Source organism: Otolemur garnettii, unplaced genomic scaffold (assembly GCF_000181295.1).
Source record: "Otolemur garnettii isolate 467f Iridium unplaced genomic scaffold, OtoGar3 scaffold00001, whole genome shotgun sequence".
In the NCBI taxonomy this organism is placed as follows: Eukaryota; Metazoa; Chordata; class Mammalia; order Primates; family Galagidae; genus Otolemur; species Otolemur garnettii.
In genome coordinates, this window is record NW_003852396.1 from 27,558,950 (window position 1) to 27,578,820 (window position 19,871).

Genomic DNA, 19,871 nt, shown 5'->3' on the forward strand with positions numbered 1-19,871 from the left:
AGGTCAAGGGGTAACGTCAGTAAGCTGCACCTAGTGTTTGAAATATTCACTGAATAAGTAGCTTTTCACTCTGCTCTTGTTGCTACTGTTATGCAGTTTCTTAAAATGAAAGTATTAATTTGGGAAAATATTTAAAATATATCTTTATCTATTAAAAATATTATCTTTTTACCAAAAACAAAAATCAATTTCAACTGAAAAGTGTTTTTCAAATTGTTGGAGATGTAGAAAAATGTGGCAAGTGGAAAAATAAGTGTCTTTGCTACTACCAACAATACTAGCCTTCCAATAACATTTACTACAAATCAAAAAGGAAATACATGAAATGGTAATAACTGATACGTTTTCTCTAAGGGCTTTTGGTAAGGTCACCTTCCCTGTCCTCTGCAGCCCAGCGCCAGATCTTCTATTTTGGGCACTAGCACACTCTCCAGTAGACTTTGGGGGCCATATGTTGCTGATAGGACCTAGAACTGAAGTGGCATGACCATAATGAGATTGAATGTATATATTTTAAACATACATCTGCACACGTGCACGTGTACACACAAAGAACACAAAATACATACATTCAGGTGAGTAATGCCCCACCAAAGTAGTCACCAAAAAGATTCCACATATCTCAATGATGACCACAATGCTTAAGACATCGCTGGAACTTCTCTTTGGGAACCATTTGGGAACTATGAGCTGCACAAGAAAATGGCTCTGACTGCTTTACAACAATACCTATTTATTACTCAAACCCTCTTGATATGCCACCTTCTTCCCCAGAGGCTTCAAAAAGCTCCTAGTTTCAAACTTAAAATTCACTCTCTTATAACCACAAAAGATTAAAGATTTACCACAAGATGAAGAGGGCTTAATCTCAGAAGTCTCAAAAAAAGGTGCTATGCTAACTCCCTTCAGCAGTAAATCCCTGTTCTGAATCCTAGCCTCTGCCTTTGTATTGTAAGAGGCTGGAATAGATGACCATTTGGGGAGTCTGTTTTTACATGTTTCTGGTCTTTGAAGACTGTTCCAGAAATGCTTTCACCAATGGCAATATCATTAGAAAAGCTATGCAGTATCCTGCTGGGGCTATTAAGGGGGACAACATACATTGGGATATATAAGCTCTGGAAGGTTTGTTAAAATGCCAGTCACATGACTTTATCATAACAGCTCACACATACACAGGGAATGCCAGCCTATCTGAGATTCCCTAAAATCATAATCTGAATCCCTATTCTCAATGAGCCCAGATGGGCAGAAGCACCAAGCACCACCAGGGATGCAAAAGACACATGGTGTCAGCTGCTAAGGAAAATAAACCCCAAAGGTCCATGGGACTGAATTTACCAGCTGCATCCAGCTAGATACCTTGATTCCATAGTATGGAGTTTCAGCATTGTTCTTTGCCTGACATCAGGGTGAATCTTCAGGATTTTAGATCAACATTGCAGATAACCCTTGGCCAGGTGAAAGTAATAATGAAGCAATAAAGCCTGATTGTAGTATATTTCACAGGCTAGGACCGCCCCCCCCCCCAGAAAAACAGAAGGCCGAAAACTGTAGGGCATGGGAATAACTGCAGAGTGTGTTTATGCTATTGTACATCTTGTCCATCTTCATTATTTACATGTAGAGGTATCCAATGCCCAGCCTTACTTCCCTAGGAGGCCACTGGGTTGTAGTCCATTTAGGAAACATGTAGAAAATCCACTGGATTTTGCTGTCAGGATAGCCATTGGTCAGTCTGAGCTATGCTTCTTAGTAGTTGAGAGAACATGAACATTTGCACTGTAGTTTCATCATCTAAAAATGGGGCTAATATCACTTAAATGTTAGGTCTGTTGGGAAGACCAAATTAAACGTCTATTAAGGTGCTCTGTCAACTACACAGCATTGATCAAAAGTTATTTTTTAAAACAGAGCATGTAAATTAACTTCTATAGAAGCATAAGCTCAACTGATTTAAGTAGGTATTTATTTGTGGTATGTGGCAGGAAAGAGGGGAACCTAATAATCTATGATGTTGGATCTCCCAAAGAACTATAATACTTTTCTACTTTGAAATAGATGAAATTAATTTTTATCTGCAAGGCTGATTTAAAACAACACCCTGTTGAAAGAAGTCAGGGGGTCTAACAGTTTGAGAAGGTATCTCCTCTTTCCTCTACCATTTCTGTCTGAGAAGGTATCTCCTCTTTCCTCTATCATTTCATGCTCCTGAACGAGGCCATTCCAAATCTCATTCCAAGTAGATGCTGTGGAATTTGGCCCAGAAGCCCTCAGGGGCAGGTCACTCAGGGAGTGAGGATTACTTCTGGCCCAGGGCACAGAGAAACAGAGATGCAGTTCCCTTGGATATTGACTACAGAGGCCCTGTAACCTCTCAGAACCATATTAGACAGTGTTCTGCCATCATAAGAAAACTAAAGTGAAAACACTCAGCTCTTCAGGATAAATGATCAAGGCCAAAGACCTCTTAAAAATAGGCAACACTGTTCATTAAGCACTACTTGGCCCCAGTCACATTGCTGGACCGTAGGAGATACTGATCCACACTGCCCTTTCGCCGACTCACAGTCCGCCTCTCATTGTCAAACATTCGCTGCAACTGCAGGGCCAGCTGGCGGTCCTCTTCTTCTTGCTGCAGTTTCTGCTCCATCTCTTGCAGTGCTGGGTCTGTTGGGACCAGACCCACCTCACCACTGGTTGGCCGCAATTTCTTAAGGGAGCCATTTTGTTCTAAGTGCTTGGTCTTACAGTGTCTTTTCCGACCCCGGCGCAAGGAAGGAAGTGGTTCCTCACTTAGGCTGTCTACTAGAACACCATTAGCCAGATCAAAATGATTTAATGTCTTCAACTGTTTCTTTGTTTTGAGGACTCCACCCAAAACACTGTTTTTGGGTAGTACTGAATTAACTGCTGAGATTTTCATGGTTCTGCTTAGACAGGTTTTGTCTAATTTGGCATCTGGCGTTGACCCTGATCCCTCAAATGGTTCCCTCTCCAAAGAATTTCCACCAGCACCTCCTTTGAGTTCTGAGGAACAGCAGGTTTCCAATGGGATCTCTGTGCTCCTTTTATTATCACTGTCCTGTTCTTCTTTTGTTTGGCTAACAGAGGGGAGATAATCAGGGTCAGTGGAGGTGGGTTCAGTATACTCAGAGAGTACTTGCCCACTGGATAGTCTTGTATTTAAAGCCAGAAGTGGCTTCTCTTTGCTAGAATGGATAACTTCAGAGCCCAGTAGGTCTTCCCCTGTTTCAGGAGCCAGGGAGGTGAGAGTGGCTTTTGAAAGTGTCTTTTTGAACTGCCGCTCCTGAAAGATCTGTTCCCATTTTTTGAGGATCCGTGGACTGGCCTCATACGAAGTCTGCTTCTGTAGGCTTCTGTTTAGGTTGCGGGGTGTTGATTTGATGATGAGGGGACTTAGCACACGGCCATCAGGGAGTCTCTTAGGAGGTGTGCATGGTGAGCAGACAATGGGTTTGAAATGGTTCAGTTCTTCAGAGATGCTGTCATTGCTCTCAGGGCTGATAGAACGCTCTGGCTTATGCAGAGAAGCCAAGGATGAGAGGGAGCTGAAGGGTAGACGCTTTTCAATAGTTAAGTCAGGGGCCGAAAGGCAGCGGTTGTTTTGAGTAGAAAAGAGGACACCAATGATGGGGTTGGTGGCTGGAGTCATAGCTGTCACCTGAAAGAGATTAAAATGATTATATATACATATATACTTTCCTTCACAATTCCTTTATGATGGTGCAGGGATAGGGAAGAGAAAGACAAGAAGTGGGATGAAGGGTAATATGAGCCTGAGAAATGAGGAAAATCACCAACCTGGAAAGCATACTATTTAGCAGAAACTCCTACACACTTTAAAAAATAAAGCTGACAATTTGTAGGGAAAAAGTCCCTTATTTAGAGTTTTAAAAAAGGTTTCTCTAATGGCCCTAATTCTGTGATCTGACACCTAATTCAAATCCTTTTCCTTCACATCTGTAGACTTCTCCAACATAACATGCCTGGGCTCATTGTGCTGCTTCTCATCTGGACTAGATTCTTTCCTCAGGTACAGAGGTGCTATGGGGGCAGCATTAGCAAGCCCTGGAAGCCTGTGGCTGAGGTATACCTTGGCTTTGTTGGTTGGAGCTGCTCTGAGTCTGCTCTTCACTCTTTCTTGAGCTGTGTCACTACAGCTCTGACTCCTCTCCACCTTAGAGTTTAGCTTCCTAAAAAATAAAAGATAGTCAAAATTAGTCCATCTACTAGTTAAGAAAAAAGGATGACAATCTCTTTTGTGTTTTCTAAGCCACTCCCCAAGAAAGGTAATTCCCTTGGGTAGCTATAATAGAAAATGAGTTAATTTATTAACCAAATGAACTCTAAGAACAAACTCAGTCAAAAGTGAGAATGCTCCAGAGAGGACATTTCATTCAAGCTTTTGTTTCTAAACTAGATGCTGCCAAGATGAGGCAAGACCAGTAGCTATTTTGTCCATGCTTAGAGATATAGGGATACTTCACCTGCCTTAATATGGTGAATATAGCATTAAATCCCCTTCACAAACAATAATTTTTCCTTTTATTAGACCCAAACCTCTCCTCAAACAACCTAACTCAGCCATGAAACAAATACTGAAGTACTTAGAAAAATGCGCAGCCGTGCACTCGATCTTTATGTAGGAAGTCAAAATTAAATGTAACCTATCCTTTAATCTAGCGGTTCTCAACCTGTGGATCATGACCCCCTTGGGGGTCAGAAAACACATATTGCTGATGGTCTTAGGAACCAAGACGCAGCTCCTCTATCCGTCTCCAGGCGGGTCCACCCACATGCAGATATGCCCACATACGAGTACCCAGTGGTACTCACCATGGGTACCCATACAGTACCCATCTGTATTAAAGGGTCGCGGCATTAGGAAGATTGAGAACCATTGCTTTAATCCATTACATTCGAGCTTTCAAAGACCTGAATCCTGGTGAATTAAGAGATTTCAAAAACAAATGATTTTTGCCTTGTTTATTACATGGTGAGTTTATAACCCAAACCAAACTCCATAGGACTTGTATACTGAAGTCCACTACACTATAGCATGGTAAGTGCTATAGGAAAGCAGTTATACGGTTAAACTTAGTGTTTTCTTCTAAGAGTTTTGGCCCTTACATTTAGGTCTTTGATCTATTTTGAATAAAATTTTGTATATGGTGTGAGGTTAGGGTCGAACTTCATTTTTTTGCATGTGGATGGATATCTAGTTATCTCAACATCACATGTGAATCTTAACTGTATTAGAATTATATAGAGATGACTATTACATACCCCATACAGTATAAGAAGGAATACTTAATTTCTTACCTTTATTTCCTACTCTCCAACTCTTGTCTAAATATATGTCTGTTCATCAAGCATTTATCATACACTTACTATATGCCAGACACTGATGGGTACTATCCAGGCACTGGGAATACAGAGAAGCATGACACACAGTCTAGGTCTTCAAGGAATTAGAATCCAGTGGCGCAGACAAATAAATACAGTGAAAGAGTATAACAAAAAAAGTATGCACATGAGGCAGAAATGGCAAAAAAAGAGTTGTCAGTATCTTGAGATGGAGTGAGCCCAGGATTGGAAAAGCCTTCCGGTAGCATGTGCATTTTGAAGGATAAATAAGAACCTGTCATGAGTCAAGGTGACTATGGAGCTATGCAGATGATCCTAAACAAATTATTTCCTCAGTTGATTCTATCTAGCTATGGAATGGAATGCATCATATCTACTCTTTTTTTATTACTGTTGAGGATTCATTGAGGGTACAGAAAACCAGGTTACACTGATCACATTTGTTAGGTGAAGTCCCTCTTATAATTGTGCCCTGTCTCCAAGAGGTGTGTCACACATCATTACTCCCCATCTCTATTTTTAATGTGGCAAAAGATTTGCTTTTAAATTTTTACTCTATCAGGATCAGCTCAGGGAAAACTAATAAAGGAGGTAAGATACATTTCTAGGGTACCTCTCCCCTCTCTGTCTCTCGGGAAAGCCTGTACTACCCCATCCACAGTGGCTTCTATTCCAAAATTTCTGTGTTATTTCTCCCATTCAAAACACTCCCATCCTATGTCTTATGGCTACATAGCATTAATAAGAGAAAGCAAAAGAACTTTCTTACCAAGAAAGTTCAATGCTTAACACAAATGTACAATGTCAGTACTGTACACTCTTGTGGAAAACACACTTTGGTATAGATAGGAAATTTCAACATCAACCTGTAAAACCTTAATGGGCTTTTTAAAGTTTTTAAACTGAAATTCATTTGGACTCCTAGAAATCAACAACTGTCAGTAGTACTGAAGGCCTAATTAAGCTGAAAACTAAGCTTCTTGTGCCAAATAATTAACCACATGTGAATGCAAAGAAAAAGTTCTTTTTTGGGAGGGAGACAGAGTCTCACTATGTCACCCTCAGTCGAGTACTGTAGCATTATAGCTCACAGCAACCTCAAACTCTTGGGCTTCAGGGATTCTCTTGCCTCAGCCTCCCAAGTAGCTGGGACTACAGGTTCCTGCCACAACACCTGGCTATTTTGTTGTTGTTGTCATTGTTATTTAGCAGGCCCAGGCCAGGTTCAAACCTACCAGCTCTGGTGCATGTGGCCAGCACCCTAACCACTGACCTACAGGCACCAAGCCAACGGAAACATTCTTGAAAGAAATTAAAAGTGCTACTCCAGTGAACACATGTATGATAAGAAAGTAAAACAACAGCCTAATACGGAGAAAGTTTTAGTAATCTAAGTAGAAAATTAAACCAGCCACAAAGTCTCCTGAAGCCAAGGCCTAATTGAGAGCAAGGTTCTAACTTTTTTCATTTCTATAAAAGCTGACAGGAGTAAGGAAGTTGCAGAAGAAAAGCAGGAAGCCAGCAGAGATTGGTTTACAAAGGAAACTGATCTTTCTTTTAAGGAAAGAAGCCCTCTCCCAACAAAAATGTTAAGGTGAAGCAGCAAGTGCTGATGGAGAAGCTGCAGCAGGTCATCCAGAAGATCCAGCGAAGATCATTCATGAAGGTGGGCTACGCTCAACAACAGATTTTCAACACATACAAAATAGCCTTCTAAATGGAGGTGCCTTCTAGGACTTTCATAGCTACGGAGAAGTAAAAGCTTCAAAGGGCAGGTTATTTCCTTGTTAGGGGTTAACGCAGCTGGTGACTTAAAAGTTGAAGCCAATGTTTCTGAAAATCTTAAGGCCCTTAAGAATTATTATACTAGCATTAATGTACACAGCTATAAGTTAATAATAAAAAAGAATTATACTAAATCTACTCTGCCTGTGTTATTTAAATGCAACACCGAGGACTAGATGACAAAACATCTGTTTACAGAATGGTTCCCTGAATATTTTAAGCCCCCTATTGAGACAGCTCAGAGAAAAAGATTCCTTTCAAAATATTAATACTCATTGACAATGCATCAGGTTACTCAAGAACTCTGATGGAGATGTACAAGGAGATTAACGTCTTCCAGCCTGTAAACACAACACCCATTCTGCACAGCAGAAGGTGAGCAGCCTCCCCATATCCCTCACACCACCGCCTGAGCTCTGCCTCCTGTCCCATCCTCTACCATTCCTGGACTATGGGAAAATGGTCTTCCATGAAACTAGTCCCTGGTGCCAAAAAGGTTGGGGATCGCTGCTCTAATAGATCTGGCAAAGTAAATCACAAACCTGGAAAAGATGCCATTAACATTCGTGATTCATAGGAAGAGGGCAAAATATCCACATTAACAGGAGTTAAGAAGAAGTTAATTCCAACTTTCATGGATGACTTTGAAGCATTCCAGACTTCAGCAGAAGAAGGAACTGCAGATGTGGTGGAAATAGCAGGAAAACTAGAATTGGAAGCGGAGTCTGCAATGTGACTGAATTGCTACAATCTCACGATGAACCTTTAATGAATGAGTGGTTGCTTCCTAATGGAATACGAACAAAGAAAGTGGTTTCTTGAGATGAAATCTACTCCTGGTGAAGCTATTGTCAACACTATTGTAATGGTAAGAGTTTAGCATATTATTACATCAACTTAGCTGATAAAGCAACAGCAGGATTTGAGAGGATTGACTGCAATTTTGAAAGAAGTTCTACTGTGAATAAAATGCTACCAAACTCTATCTATGCTACAGAGAAATTGTCAGCAGAGGAAGAGTCAGTCAATGTGGCAAACTCCATTATTGTCTTATATTTAAAAACTGCCACAGCCACCTCAACTTTACCTTCACCTACCACCACCTTGATCAACACCAACATCTTTCACCAGTGAGCCTTCAACTCATTGAAGGCTCAAACAATTGTTAGAACTTTTTGGCCACAGGGATTTTTATTTTTATTTTTTTTTTGAGAAAGAATCTCAAGCTGTCACCCTGGGTAGAGTGTCATGGCAGCACGGCTCACATGAACCTCAAACTCCTGGGCTCAAGTGTTTCTCTTGCCTCAGCCTCCCAAGTACCTGGAACTACACGTGCCGCGCCACAACGCCCGGCTATTTTTTGTTGCAGTTGTCATTGTTTAGTTGGCCCACACAGGGTTTGAACCCTCCACCCTTGATGTATGTGGCTGGTGCTGTAACCACTGTGCTACAGGTGCCGAGCCAAGCCATAGGTATTTTTAAATTAAAGTATATTATTTTTCTAGGCACAATGCCATTGCACACTCTAATAGACTGCAGTATAGTTTAAATGTAACTTGGGGGGGGGGCGGGGAGGGGTTTGAACCCGCCACCTCCAGCATATGGGGCCAGTGCCCTACTCTTTTGAGCCACATATGGGAAACCAAAAGATTCTTGTGACTCACTTTCCTACAATATTCACTTTATTACAGAGGTCTGGAGCCAAACCTTTAATATCTCCAAGGCATGCCTGTACCTTATTTGTTACCCAGTTCCTCCATTAGTGCCCTTTTTTCCTAGTAGACCATTTTGATTTTCTTCTTACATCTTTTACTATGCATGTTTTAATCTTCTTAGAGGTTTCCCTCCTAAGGTACCCTAATAATATCTTAATTCATAGCAATCTATTTCAAATTAATACAAATTTAGTTCAATAGTGCCCAAAACCTAGCTCCTATGTAACTGTCCCTTTTATGTTGTCACAAATTTTATATTTTTATACATTGTGTGCCCATCAACACAGATTTGTAATTTTTATGTATTAATCTTTTAATATTTTTTAATAAAAGAGTTACAAACAAGAATATATTGACACTTTTTTTTTGTTTGAGACAGAGTCTTACTCTGTCACCCTGTGTAGAGTGCCATGACATTATAGCTCACAGCAACCTCAAACTCTTGGGCCCAAGTGATCCATCCTCTTGCCTCAGCCTTGCAAGTAGCTGGGACTACAGGTGCCCACCACAACACCTACCTAACACTGACTTTTATATTTACTTGTGTAGTTATCTTTATTGATATTATTTCCTTATGTGTATATGAAGAAAATGTCTTTTCATTTCAATAAAGAAATTTCATTACTTTGTGTGTGTGCGTGTGTGTGTGTGAGGAAAAGAAAGAGAAGTTTATTAATTTGCTGGCAAATGAGGACAGTGGACTCCCATTACATTTTATATAGGCAAGTCTACTAGTAACAAACTCAGTTTTCGTTTATCTGGAAATATTGCAATCTCTCCTTAATTCTGATAGTTTTACTGGATATGGAATTCTTGGGTGGTAGTTCATTTTTAATATGTCATACCACTGCCTTTTTGCTTCCATAGTTTCTGATAATAAATTAGCTATAATTTTATTGAGGATCACTGGTAGATAATTATTTTACTCTCTGTTTTCAGGATTAGGTTGGACCTTCTACAGTTTGGTTATAAATGCGTTTTGGTATAAGATACCTTTATCTTACTTTGGAGTCACTGAGCTAAGTCTTGCATGTGTAAACTTGTGTCTTTTATCAAATTTAGTGTTTGGCCATTATTTCTTCAAATAGTCTTTCTCCATCTTTCCTTTTCTCCTCTCTTCTGGGACTTCCATTTTGTGTATACTGGTATACTTACATAATGGTGTCCCACAGATTTCTTTGGTTCTCTTCATTTTTCTTTATTCTTTTTCCTTTCTGTTCCTGAATTGACTGTCTTCAAATTTTATGATTCTTCTGCCTGCTCAATTCTGCTCTGTACTTTTCAACTCCAGAATTTCTATCTGGTTCATTTTTATAATTTCTACCTCTTTACTGATATTGCCTATTTGTTGACACAAAGTTCTCACGATTTCCTTTAGCTCCTTTAGCTCTTATTCCTATGATTTAAAGTCTATGTCAAGAACATCAAATATTTTGGCTTTTTTCCAGTGTGCAGTTTAGTTTGTTGTTTTACATGTCTTATCTCTCTCTCTCCTCTGAAAATGGAACATTTTGTGCTTTTTTGGTTTTTTTAAGACAGAGTCTCATTCTGTGCCCTGGGTAGAATGCCATGACATCATACACAGCAAACTCAAACTCTTGGGCTGAAGCAATCCTCTTACCTCAGCCTCCTGTGTAGCTGGAATTACAAGCACCCAACACACTGCCAGGCCAGTTTTTCTATTTTTAATAGAGATGGGGCTTCTGCTCTTGCTCAGGCTGGTCTCTAACTCCTGAACTCAGGCAATCCAACTGCCTCGGCCTCCTAGAGAGCTAGCATTACAGGCATAAGCCACCATGCCTGCTAAAACTGAACATTTTTAATATTATAATGTGGCAACTATGAAAATCGGATTTCTTGGCTCGGCGCCTGTAGCTCAAGTGACTAAGGTGCCAGCCACATACACCTAAGGTGGCAAGTTCGAATCCAGCCCAGGCCTGCCCAAAACAACAAAGACGGCTGCAACCAAAAAATAGCTGGGCGTTGTGGCAGGCGCCTGTGGTCCCAGCTACTTGGGAGGCTGAGGTAGGAGACTCGCTTGAGCCCAGAAGTTAGAGGTTGCGGTGAGTTGTGATGCCACGGCACTCTACCCAGGGGGATAGCTTGAGGCTCTGTCTCAAAAAAAAAAAAAAAAAAGAAAATCGGGTTTCTTTCCTCCCAAGGTTTGTTGTTGCTGTGTGTTGTAGTCATTGTTTATTCGATGATTTTTTTTAACAGATTCTTTGTCAAATGTCATCAATGAAGTCTCTGTTCTGTTAGCTTAATGATTAGTAAGTGATTCAACACAGACTTCCTTAAATCCCAAGATTCAGGTGGTTTTTCTTTTTTTGGCTTAAGCATTTACTTATTTGCTATAAACTTTTAATTAATTTCAAGACTCCCAATAAAGTTAAGTTTGACTATTTTTGCAGTTTGTTCACTGCTTTTGTGGAGGGATGGGCTTTTGGACTTCCCTATGCTGCCATTTTTTGCTGACATCACCAGGCAAAGTAACTTTTAAGATACAGATAATATACTGAATTATAGAGCAAGAAAGGTGGTTTATTATCATAGCGCCACTCTGAAGCCCAAGCAGTACTTCTAGCAATAGGAAGTCTAAATTCTAACACTAAATCACTAAAATCAGGAAAGTAAACAAATTGTATAAAATATAAACATACTATGGGTATCCAGATAATATTAGTATTGTTATTATAGCATTTCATCAGGGAAATAGTCTTTAAAATACTGGCTGAGAATAGTCAAGAGTAGTAAATTTGATAATGTCCTTAGGAAAGTGTTGAACACCTTCACTAAAAATATGAAGGGGGAAAAAAATAAGGAAAGTAACTACTCCTCCCCTCCTTTGTACTCATCCATTTCTGTATGCCCAAAGGCTAACATAACAGCTGGCACATAGTGGATATGTTCAATAATTTTTTACAAATGAGTAACAATAGGTACAGAAATGCTTCTTTCTCATAAGGAAATCAAAGAAAATTCCAACATTTATTAGTAACTCATTTTCTGTCAAGCACTGTGCTAACTAAGTGTTTTAAATGCAGTATGTCTCATTTAATACATACGGAAATTCTGTTAAGTATCATCATCCCAAATGTATAGGGAAATGAGAGAAGTGACCACTTCTCTCAACATTTAAACCTATAGTGTATCTATGATTTTAAGATTGGTGTTTTTTCCACCACAGCATACTGATCTAACATTCTACTCTACTGTGCCACAGAACAGACCTAACACATCTAAGGAAGCTCTCTACCTGCACACATAATGAAGCCATAATCAAGAGAAAGCAGGACTGTCTGAAAGCCCAACTGGCTTAAAATTTCCACTGCCAAGTTACCACATGGTTTCTGGGATATCTAAAACTAAAAATACCCACACTCATGATGGGTCTGAGTTACAAATAAAGAAAAGGAGGGGGAGCCAGTAGAAACATGGAGCTCAAAGTCAGAAGATGTAATGCTTATAAAATACTGCTTAAAGGGTTTCAAATGATAATATACGTACATGATATAAAACATTAGATAGTTCACACTCTCAATTGCTTCATTACTCTCTCTGTCTCTCACATATTTGTTTCCTAATAATACTTTCAGGTCTGAAAGAGCTGAGTCTCATTAAGAAGCTAGAGGCTAAAGAGGACTCTCTCTGCAGTCTCTGAAAAACATTCCCCACCCTGTCTCTTTAATATTTCAATAGATTTGGGGCTACAAATTTTTTTTGTTACAAAGATGTATTATAGAGTGCTGAAGTCTAGGCTTTTAACGTACCCATCACCTGAACAGTGTACGTCATAGCCAATAGATAATTCTTCAACTTACAGCCCTCCCTGCTTCTGAGGTTCCAATGTCCTTTACACCATTCTATGTGATCATGTGTACCCATAGTTTAGCTCCACTTATAAATGAAAATGTGGTTCTTGATTTTTCCATTCCTGAGTTACTTAGGATAATGGCCTCCAGTTCCATTCAAATTGCTACAAAAGACATTATTTCATTCTTTTATTATTATTATTATTTTTTTGAAACAGAGCCTCAAGCTATTCCCCTGGGTAAAGTGCCGTGGCATCACAGCTCACAGCAATCTCCAACTCTTGGGCTCAAGCGAGTCTCCTGCCTCTGCCTCCCATGTAGCTGGGACCACAGGTGCCCGCCACAACGCCTGGCTATTTTTTTGGTTGCAGCCATCATTGTTGTTTGGCAGGCCCAGGCTGGATTCAAACCTGCCACCTCAGGTGTATGTGGCTGGTGCCTGAGCCACTTGAGCCACGGTGCTGAGCCCTTTTATTATTATTATTATTATTTTTTGAGACAAAGTCTCACTCAGTCGCCCTGGGTGGAGTGCTATGTTGTCATAGCTCACAACAAGCTCAAATTCTTGAGCTCAAGTGATCCTCTTACTTCACCCTCCTGAGTATCTGAGGTACCCACCACAACACTCGGCTAGTTTCTCTATTTTTAGTAGAGATGGGCCTTGCTCTTGCTCAGGGTGGCCTGGAACTCCTGAGCTCAAATGATCCACCCACCTTGGGCCTCCCAGAGTGCTAGGATCACAGGCATGAGCCACCACACCCAAACTATACCACACTTTCTTTATATACTCATCAGCTGATGGAACATAGGTTGATACCGTATCTATGGAATTGTTAATTGTGCTGAGCTAAATATACAAATCTAAATGTCTTTTTGATATAATGACTTCTTTTCCTTTGGGTAGCAACCCAGTAGTTGCTCGATCAAATGATAGGGTCTAATTCTGATTCTTTGCGAAATCTCCACACTGTTTTCCATGGAGGTTGTACTAATTTACATTCCCTACCAATAGTGTATAAGTCTTCCCTTTTCACCACATCCATGCTAACAGCTCTGACAGGAACAAGGTGAAATCTCATTGTGGTTTTGATTTGAATTTCCTGATGATTTGTGGTATTAAGCATTTTTTTCATGTTTCTTGACCACTTATATGTTGTTCTTTGAAAAATATTTGTTCACATTATTTGCCCACTTTTAATGGGGTTATTTGGTTGTCTCTCTTTTTTTCTTACTCATTTGAGTCCCTTGTAGATTTTAGAGAATAGTCTGAAAATCTACAATATTCACAAACTATGTATCCCAAAATGGTCCTTTGTTAGATGCATAGTTCGTGAATATTTTCTCCCATTTTGTAATCTATTTACTTTAGCTGTGCAGAAAGAAGCATTTTTGTTTAATTAATTCCCATTTGTCTAATTTTGTTTATGTCGCATGCGCTTTGAGGTCTTAGTCATAAATTCTTTGCCTAGGCCAATGTCCATAAGAATTTTTCCTAGGTTTTCTTCTATAGTTTTTATGGTTTTATCCTTATATTTAAATCTTTAATCTATCTTAATTTTTATATATGGTGAGAGATAAGGATCCAGTTTCATTCTTCTATGTGTGACTATCCAATTTTCCCAGCATCATTTATTGAATACAGTGTCCTTCCTCCAGTTTTTGTCTGCTATGTCAAAAATCAATTGGTTGTTATGTATTTGGCTTTATGTGTGGGTTCACCATTCTGTTTCATATTCTATTTGTCTAGCTTTATACCAGTACCATGCTGTCTTGTAGTATAATGTGAAGTCAGGTAATGTAATGTCTCCAAATTTGTTCTTTTTGCTTAGTGGTTTTTTTTTGTTTGTTTGTGTTTTGTTTTTTTTTTTTGCCTATTTGGCTTTTTGGTTCCATATAAATTTTGGGAATGTTCTTTCTAATTTTGTGAAAAATGGTGTTGGTAGATAGGAATTGAATCTGTACATTACTTTTGATAGTATGGTGATTTTCATAGTATTAACTCTTCAAATCTGTGAGCAATCGATGTTTTTTCATCTATTTATGTCATCTATAATTTCTCTCCTTGTAGAGACCTTTTACCTCCTTGGCTAAGTATATTCCTAGGTACTTTATTTTTCTACATCTATTGTAAATGGGACTGAGTTCTTTTTTTTTTTTGAGACAGAGCCTTAAGCTGTCCCCCTGGGTAGAGTGTCGTGGCATTACAGCTCACAGCAACCTCCAACTCCTGGGCTCAAGCGAGTCTCCTGCCTCCGCCTCCCAAGTAGCTGGGACCACAGGCGCCCGCCACAACGCCCGGCTATTTTTTTTTTTTTTTGGTTGCAGCCGTCATTGTTGTTTGGCGGGTCCGGGCTGGGGATTCGAACCCGCCACCTTAGGTGTATGTGGCTGGCGCCTTAGCCGGTTGAGCTATAGGCGCTGAGCCGGACTGAGTTCTTGATTTGGTTCTCAGCTTGATCATTATTGGTGTATAGCAGTACTACTGATTTGTATACATTGATTTTATAACCTGAAGCTTTAATGAATTCATTTATCAAATAAATATAGGCATCTTTTGGAGGAGTTCTTAGTGTTTTTCTAGGTATAAGTTCATATTATCAGCAAACAGACATAGTCTTACTTCCTCTTTTTTCATTTGAATGCCCTTTAATGCTTTCTCTCACCTGAATGCTCTGGCTAGGACTTCCAATGCTATGTTGAATGGAGGTGGTCAAAGTGGCATCCTAGTCTCGTTCCAGTTCTTAGGGGAAATGCTTTCAACTTTTCCTCATTCAGTACAATGCTAGTTATGAGTTTGTCTTATATTACTTTTATTATTTCGAGATATGTTCCTTCTATGCCTAGTATGTTGACAGTTTTTATCATGAAGAAGTGCTGGATCTTATAGAGTGCATTTTTTGCATGTATTGAGATGATTTTTGTTTTTAAATCTGTTTATGTGTTGAACTATATTGCCTTGTATGTGAACCATCCTTATAACCCTAGGATGAAACCCACTTGATCATGATGAACTGTCTTTCTGATGTGCTGGTGGATTCAGTTTGCTAGTATACTGTTGAGGACTTTTGTATCTATATGGGTCTGTAATTTCCTTTATTTTGTTGTGTCCTTTCCTGGCTTTGGGGATCAGCATCATACTGGCTTCACAGAATGAGTTAGGGAGGATTCACTCCTCCATCTTCTGAAATAATTTCAGTAGGATTTGTGAGCAGGTTTTCTGCCTCTTCCTGACCAAGGGAGATGGAGTTCTCTGGAATCTTTATCTTGTTTCCCAGCCCTGTGCATTTCTAATAGCACGAATTATGGTGGGACATCCAGTTTAGTCTCCAGACCAGCAGGTAGTGCTTGCAGGTAGAGAGATAGCCAATCCCCATATAATTCTGTCAGCCAGTGATTTAATGGTTATATAATTAATTATATTTATGGACCTGTGTATGTTAAACCAGCCTTGCATCCCTGCAATGAAACCTACTTGATGATGATGTATGATTCTTTTTAATGTGTTGGTGAACATTCCTTCCTTCTCAATTTTCTGGAATAATTTCTGCAGTACAGTTATAAGCTCTTTGAAGGTTTGATAGAATTCTGGTGTGAAGCCATCTGGACCAGGGCTTTTTTATTTGTTGGGAATTTTTTTTTTTTTTTATGTTTCCTCAATCTCAGTTCTTGAAATTGGTCTGTTCAAGAGATCTATTTCTTCTTGGTTAAGTCTAGGGAGAGGGTACAATTCCAGGTATTGATCCATTTCCTCCACATTGTCAAATTGCTGGGCATAGTTTCTTGCAGTACTCAGAGATGATCTCGTGCATCTCTGGCATCTGTTGTTATTTCTCCTTTATCGTTTCTGATTGAGGGTATTAGAGATTTTACTTTTCTGTTTCTAGTTACTCTGGCCAAAGATTTATTGATTTTATTTTTTCAAAAAACCAATTTTTCATTTCACTAATATTCTGAATGATTGTTTTCAATTTCATTAATCTCTGACTTAATTTTGGTTATTTCTTTTTTTCTGCTGGGTTTGGAATTAGACTGTTCTTCCAATTCCATAAGATGGTTCATAAGTTTGTTGATGTGCTCTCTTTCTGTTTTTCAAGTGTAGGCAGCTAATGAGATAAATTTCCCTCTTAAAAGATCTTTAAGAGATCTTTTATCTCTTCTTGAATTCAACTATCATTCAGCATAAGGCTGTTTAATTTCCAAGTCTTCATGTGGGGATGTTGGGAGTTTAGTTCCACCTTTATTGCCTTGTGGTCTGAGAAGATACATGGCATAATTTCTATTCTTTTAATTTTGCTGAGGTTTGATTTGTAGCCTAGGATGTGGTCAATTTTTGGAGTATGTACCATGGGCGGATGAGAAAAATGAATATTCTTTAGCTTTGGGATAGTATGTTTTGTATGTGTCTATTAATCCCATTTGTTCTAGGGGCACATTTAAGTTCTTTGTATCTTTGTTTAGTTTCTATTTAGAGGATCTGTCCAGTTCTGTCAGAGGGGTGTTAAAGTCTCCGGCTATTATGACGTTACAGGATATCATATAGCTCAGACCCATCAAAATCTGTTTTATCAGTCTGGGAGCAGTGAAGTTGGGTGCATAAATATTTACAATTGAAATGGCTTCTTGTTCCTTTGACCAGTATAAAGTGTGTTCATCTTTGTCTTTCTTAACTTTAGTTGCTTTTAATCAGCTTGTATCTAAAAATAAGATTGTAACCCCTCCTTTCTTCTGATTTCCATTTGCTTGAAATACAGTTTTCCATCCCTTAACCCTGAGTCTTAACTTGTCCTTCAAGGCTAGGTGTGTCTCCTGGAGACAACATATAAATGGTTTGTGCTTTTTTATCCAATCAGCCAGCCTATACCTCTTCAGTGGTGAATTCAGTCCATTGACACTTATTGAGAGAAATGATATGTGTGGTGGAGTTCTATTCATCTTATTTTGTGAAAGTCCATTGTGTAGTTTTATCCTTTGTGCCACTGTGGAAGCTAAGTTTTGACCTTTAGCTTCTGGGTGTTTACTCTGCTGGTGGTCCACTGGGATGGTCAGTGTTGAGAATAGGTCTAAGTATTTCCTGTAGAGCTGGTCTTGTGGCGAATTTCCTCAGTGCTTGTATCTGCAAAAGATTTGATTTCTCCATTAATTTTGAAGCTTAGTTTAGCAAGTTACAGAATTCTGGGCTGAAATTGTTTTGTTAAGATTGTTGAAGATGGATGACCATTCTCTTCTGGCTTAGAAAGTTTCAGTTAAAAAGTGTGCTGTCATCCTAATGACTCTGCCTCTTTAGGTCAGTTGGTGCTTACTCCTGGCTGCTTGCAGAATTTTTTCTTTCATCTTAACTTTGGACAGGTTCATTACTATGTGTCTTGGAGAGAGATTGTCTGAGTTGAGATGACCTGGGATTTGATATCCACCTGAAAGGACTATGTCAGGGTCTTTAGTAAAACTGGGAAGTTTTAATTTATGACAGTCTCCAGTAGGGCTTCTATTTCTTTGGGACAATCTTCTTCTCCTTCAGGAATCCCTATCATTCATATGTTTTAACACTTCATGGAGTCTCATAGTTTTCTACGTGCCTGTCCTGCTTTCTCTCTCTTCTTTTCTGCCTCTTTAACTACCTGGGTTAACTCAAAAACTTTATAGTCTAGCTCTGAGGTTCTTTCTTCTCCATGATTTAACCTATTTTTGATACTTTCTACTGCATCTTTACATTCCCTGACTATCTCCTTCATTTCCTTAACTCTGCCATATCCTTTCTATATCCTACATTCTCATCCAACTTTTGGTTCTGTCTTTCCATTTTGAATCCATTCATTTTATTGTCTCTATCATCCATATTTTAAATTCTCTTTCTGGCAAATCCATTAATTCTTTATAGGTGGAATCTTCTGCAATAGCTGCCTATGGTCCCTTGGAGGAGTTGCTCTGTTTTGGTTTTTCATGTTGCCCAAGTTTATCTGTTGGTTCCTCCTCATGTGTTCTTTCTTCTTGTTCACCTCCTTCTCCTTTTTTCTTCTCAATGCCTCCTTTGCTTCAAATTACTTTTCTCAGAGATTAGGTCTTGATGTGGCCTCAGCCTGAGTAAAGCCAAAGTCATCCTTGTGGCCAAAAAAACAAGTCCTTGCTCTTGATGATAATGTGCTGTAATATATCATCAGGACACCAAGTGGCACTGTGGTTTCTTTCTTTTTTTTTTTTTAAGAGATAAGAGTCTCACTTTATATCCCTCAGTAGAGTGCTGTGGCGTCATAACTCACAGCAACCTCCAACTCCTGGGCTTAGGCAATTCTCTTGCCTCAGCCTGCAGAGTAGCTCGGACTACAGGCACCCACCATAATGCCTGGCTATTTTTGTTGTTGTCGTAGTTTAGCCAGGGACGGGTTTGAACCTGCCACCCTCGGTATATGGGGCTGGAGCCCTACCCACTGAGTCACAGGTGCTGTCCCGTAGTGCTAGGAGACGGACAGCACAGCCAGCAACCTCTATGGTCCTTATTTCTAATTTAATTGCCTTTGGTGATTGCCTGATTATTTCCTCTGGACTCAGATCCCATTGGGTTGGGAATCTTAAAACTCACAAGGATCATTCAGGGGCAGGTCTCACAGTGGTCCCTGACTCCAGTTCCCATGGGGTAGGGGAGACCCTCAGCCTGTCCCAAGAATGGAGTTCTGATCCTGGCAGGTGGAATTAAGATAGGCCACGCTTTAGGCCCCAGCTAAGACCTTCTCACAACCTTCCCACAATGGCAGTCCCCTGGCTGCTAAGACCTTCTTAGTATGACTACCTTGCCAGCTCCCAAATCTATGGCAAATCCACTCCAATGGCATTCAAATCTGGTTGCTGTATATTGTTCAAGTCCACCCACTCTTCCAAGCTTTCCACTCAATGTACAACTTCCCCCAACAACTGAAATCTCCAGAAAGGCTTCCTCCCATCCTGGACCTCCATGGAGAGCCAGCCAATTCTAGCTCATGGCAATTACTTGCTTAAGCCATCACAGTTTCATCTCTCCAGATCATAGGCTGTATCCAGCTCACCATCTCCTCACTGTGCTCCCTGAGCTACAACTCTGGGTTAGGTCCCCACATCATGTATAGCTGGGTTCTCTCTTTTTCTCTAGTTGTTCTAGGAGAGCTCAGCTTAGTGATCCTTTTTTTTTTTTTTTTTTTTT

At 39.6% G+C, this 19,871-nt stretch overlaps 1 protein-coding gene across 1 annotated transcript in view; it reads right to left on the reverse strand.

Annotated features, from left to right (window-relative positions):
- Window positions 1-223: 223 nt before the first annotated feature.
- Window positions 224-19,871, reverse strand: part of RNF169 (ring finger protein 169) — an 83,766-nt gene continuing 64,118 nt past the window's right edge. The window contains exons 5-6 of the mRNA XM_012804277.2: window positions 4,118-4,217; window positions 224-3,685 (exon numbers count right to left, since the gene is read on the reverse strand). Of these exons, the coding sequence (XP_012659731.1) occupies window positions 2,501-3,685; window positions 4,118-4,217 (1,285 nt within the window). The 3' untranslated portion in view covers window positions 224-2,500. The remainder of the gene's footprint in view (window positions 3,686-4,117; window positions 4,218-19,871) is intronic.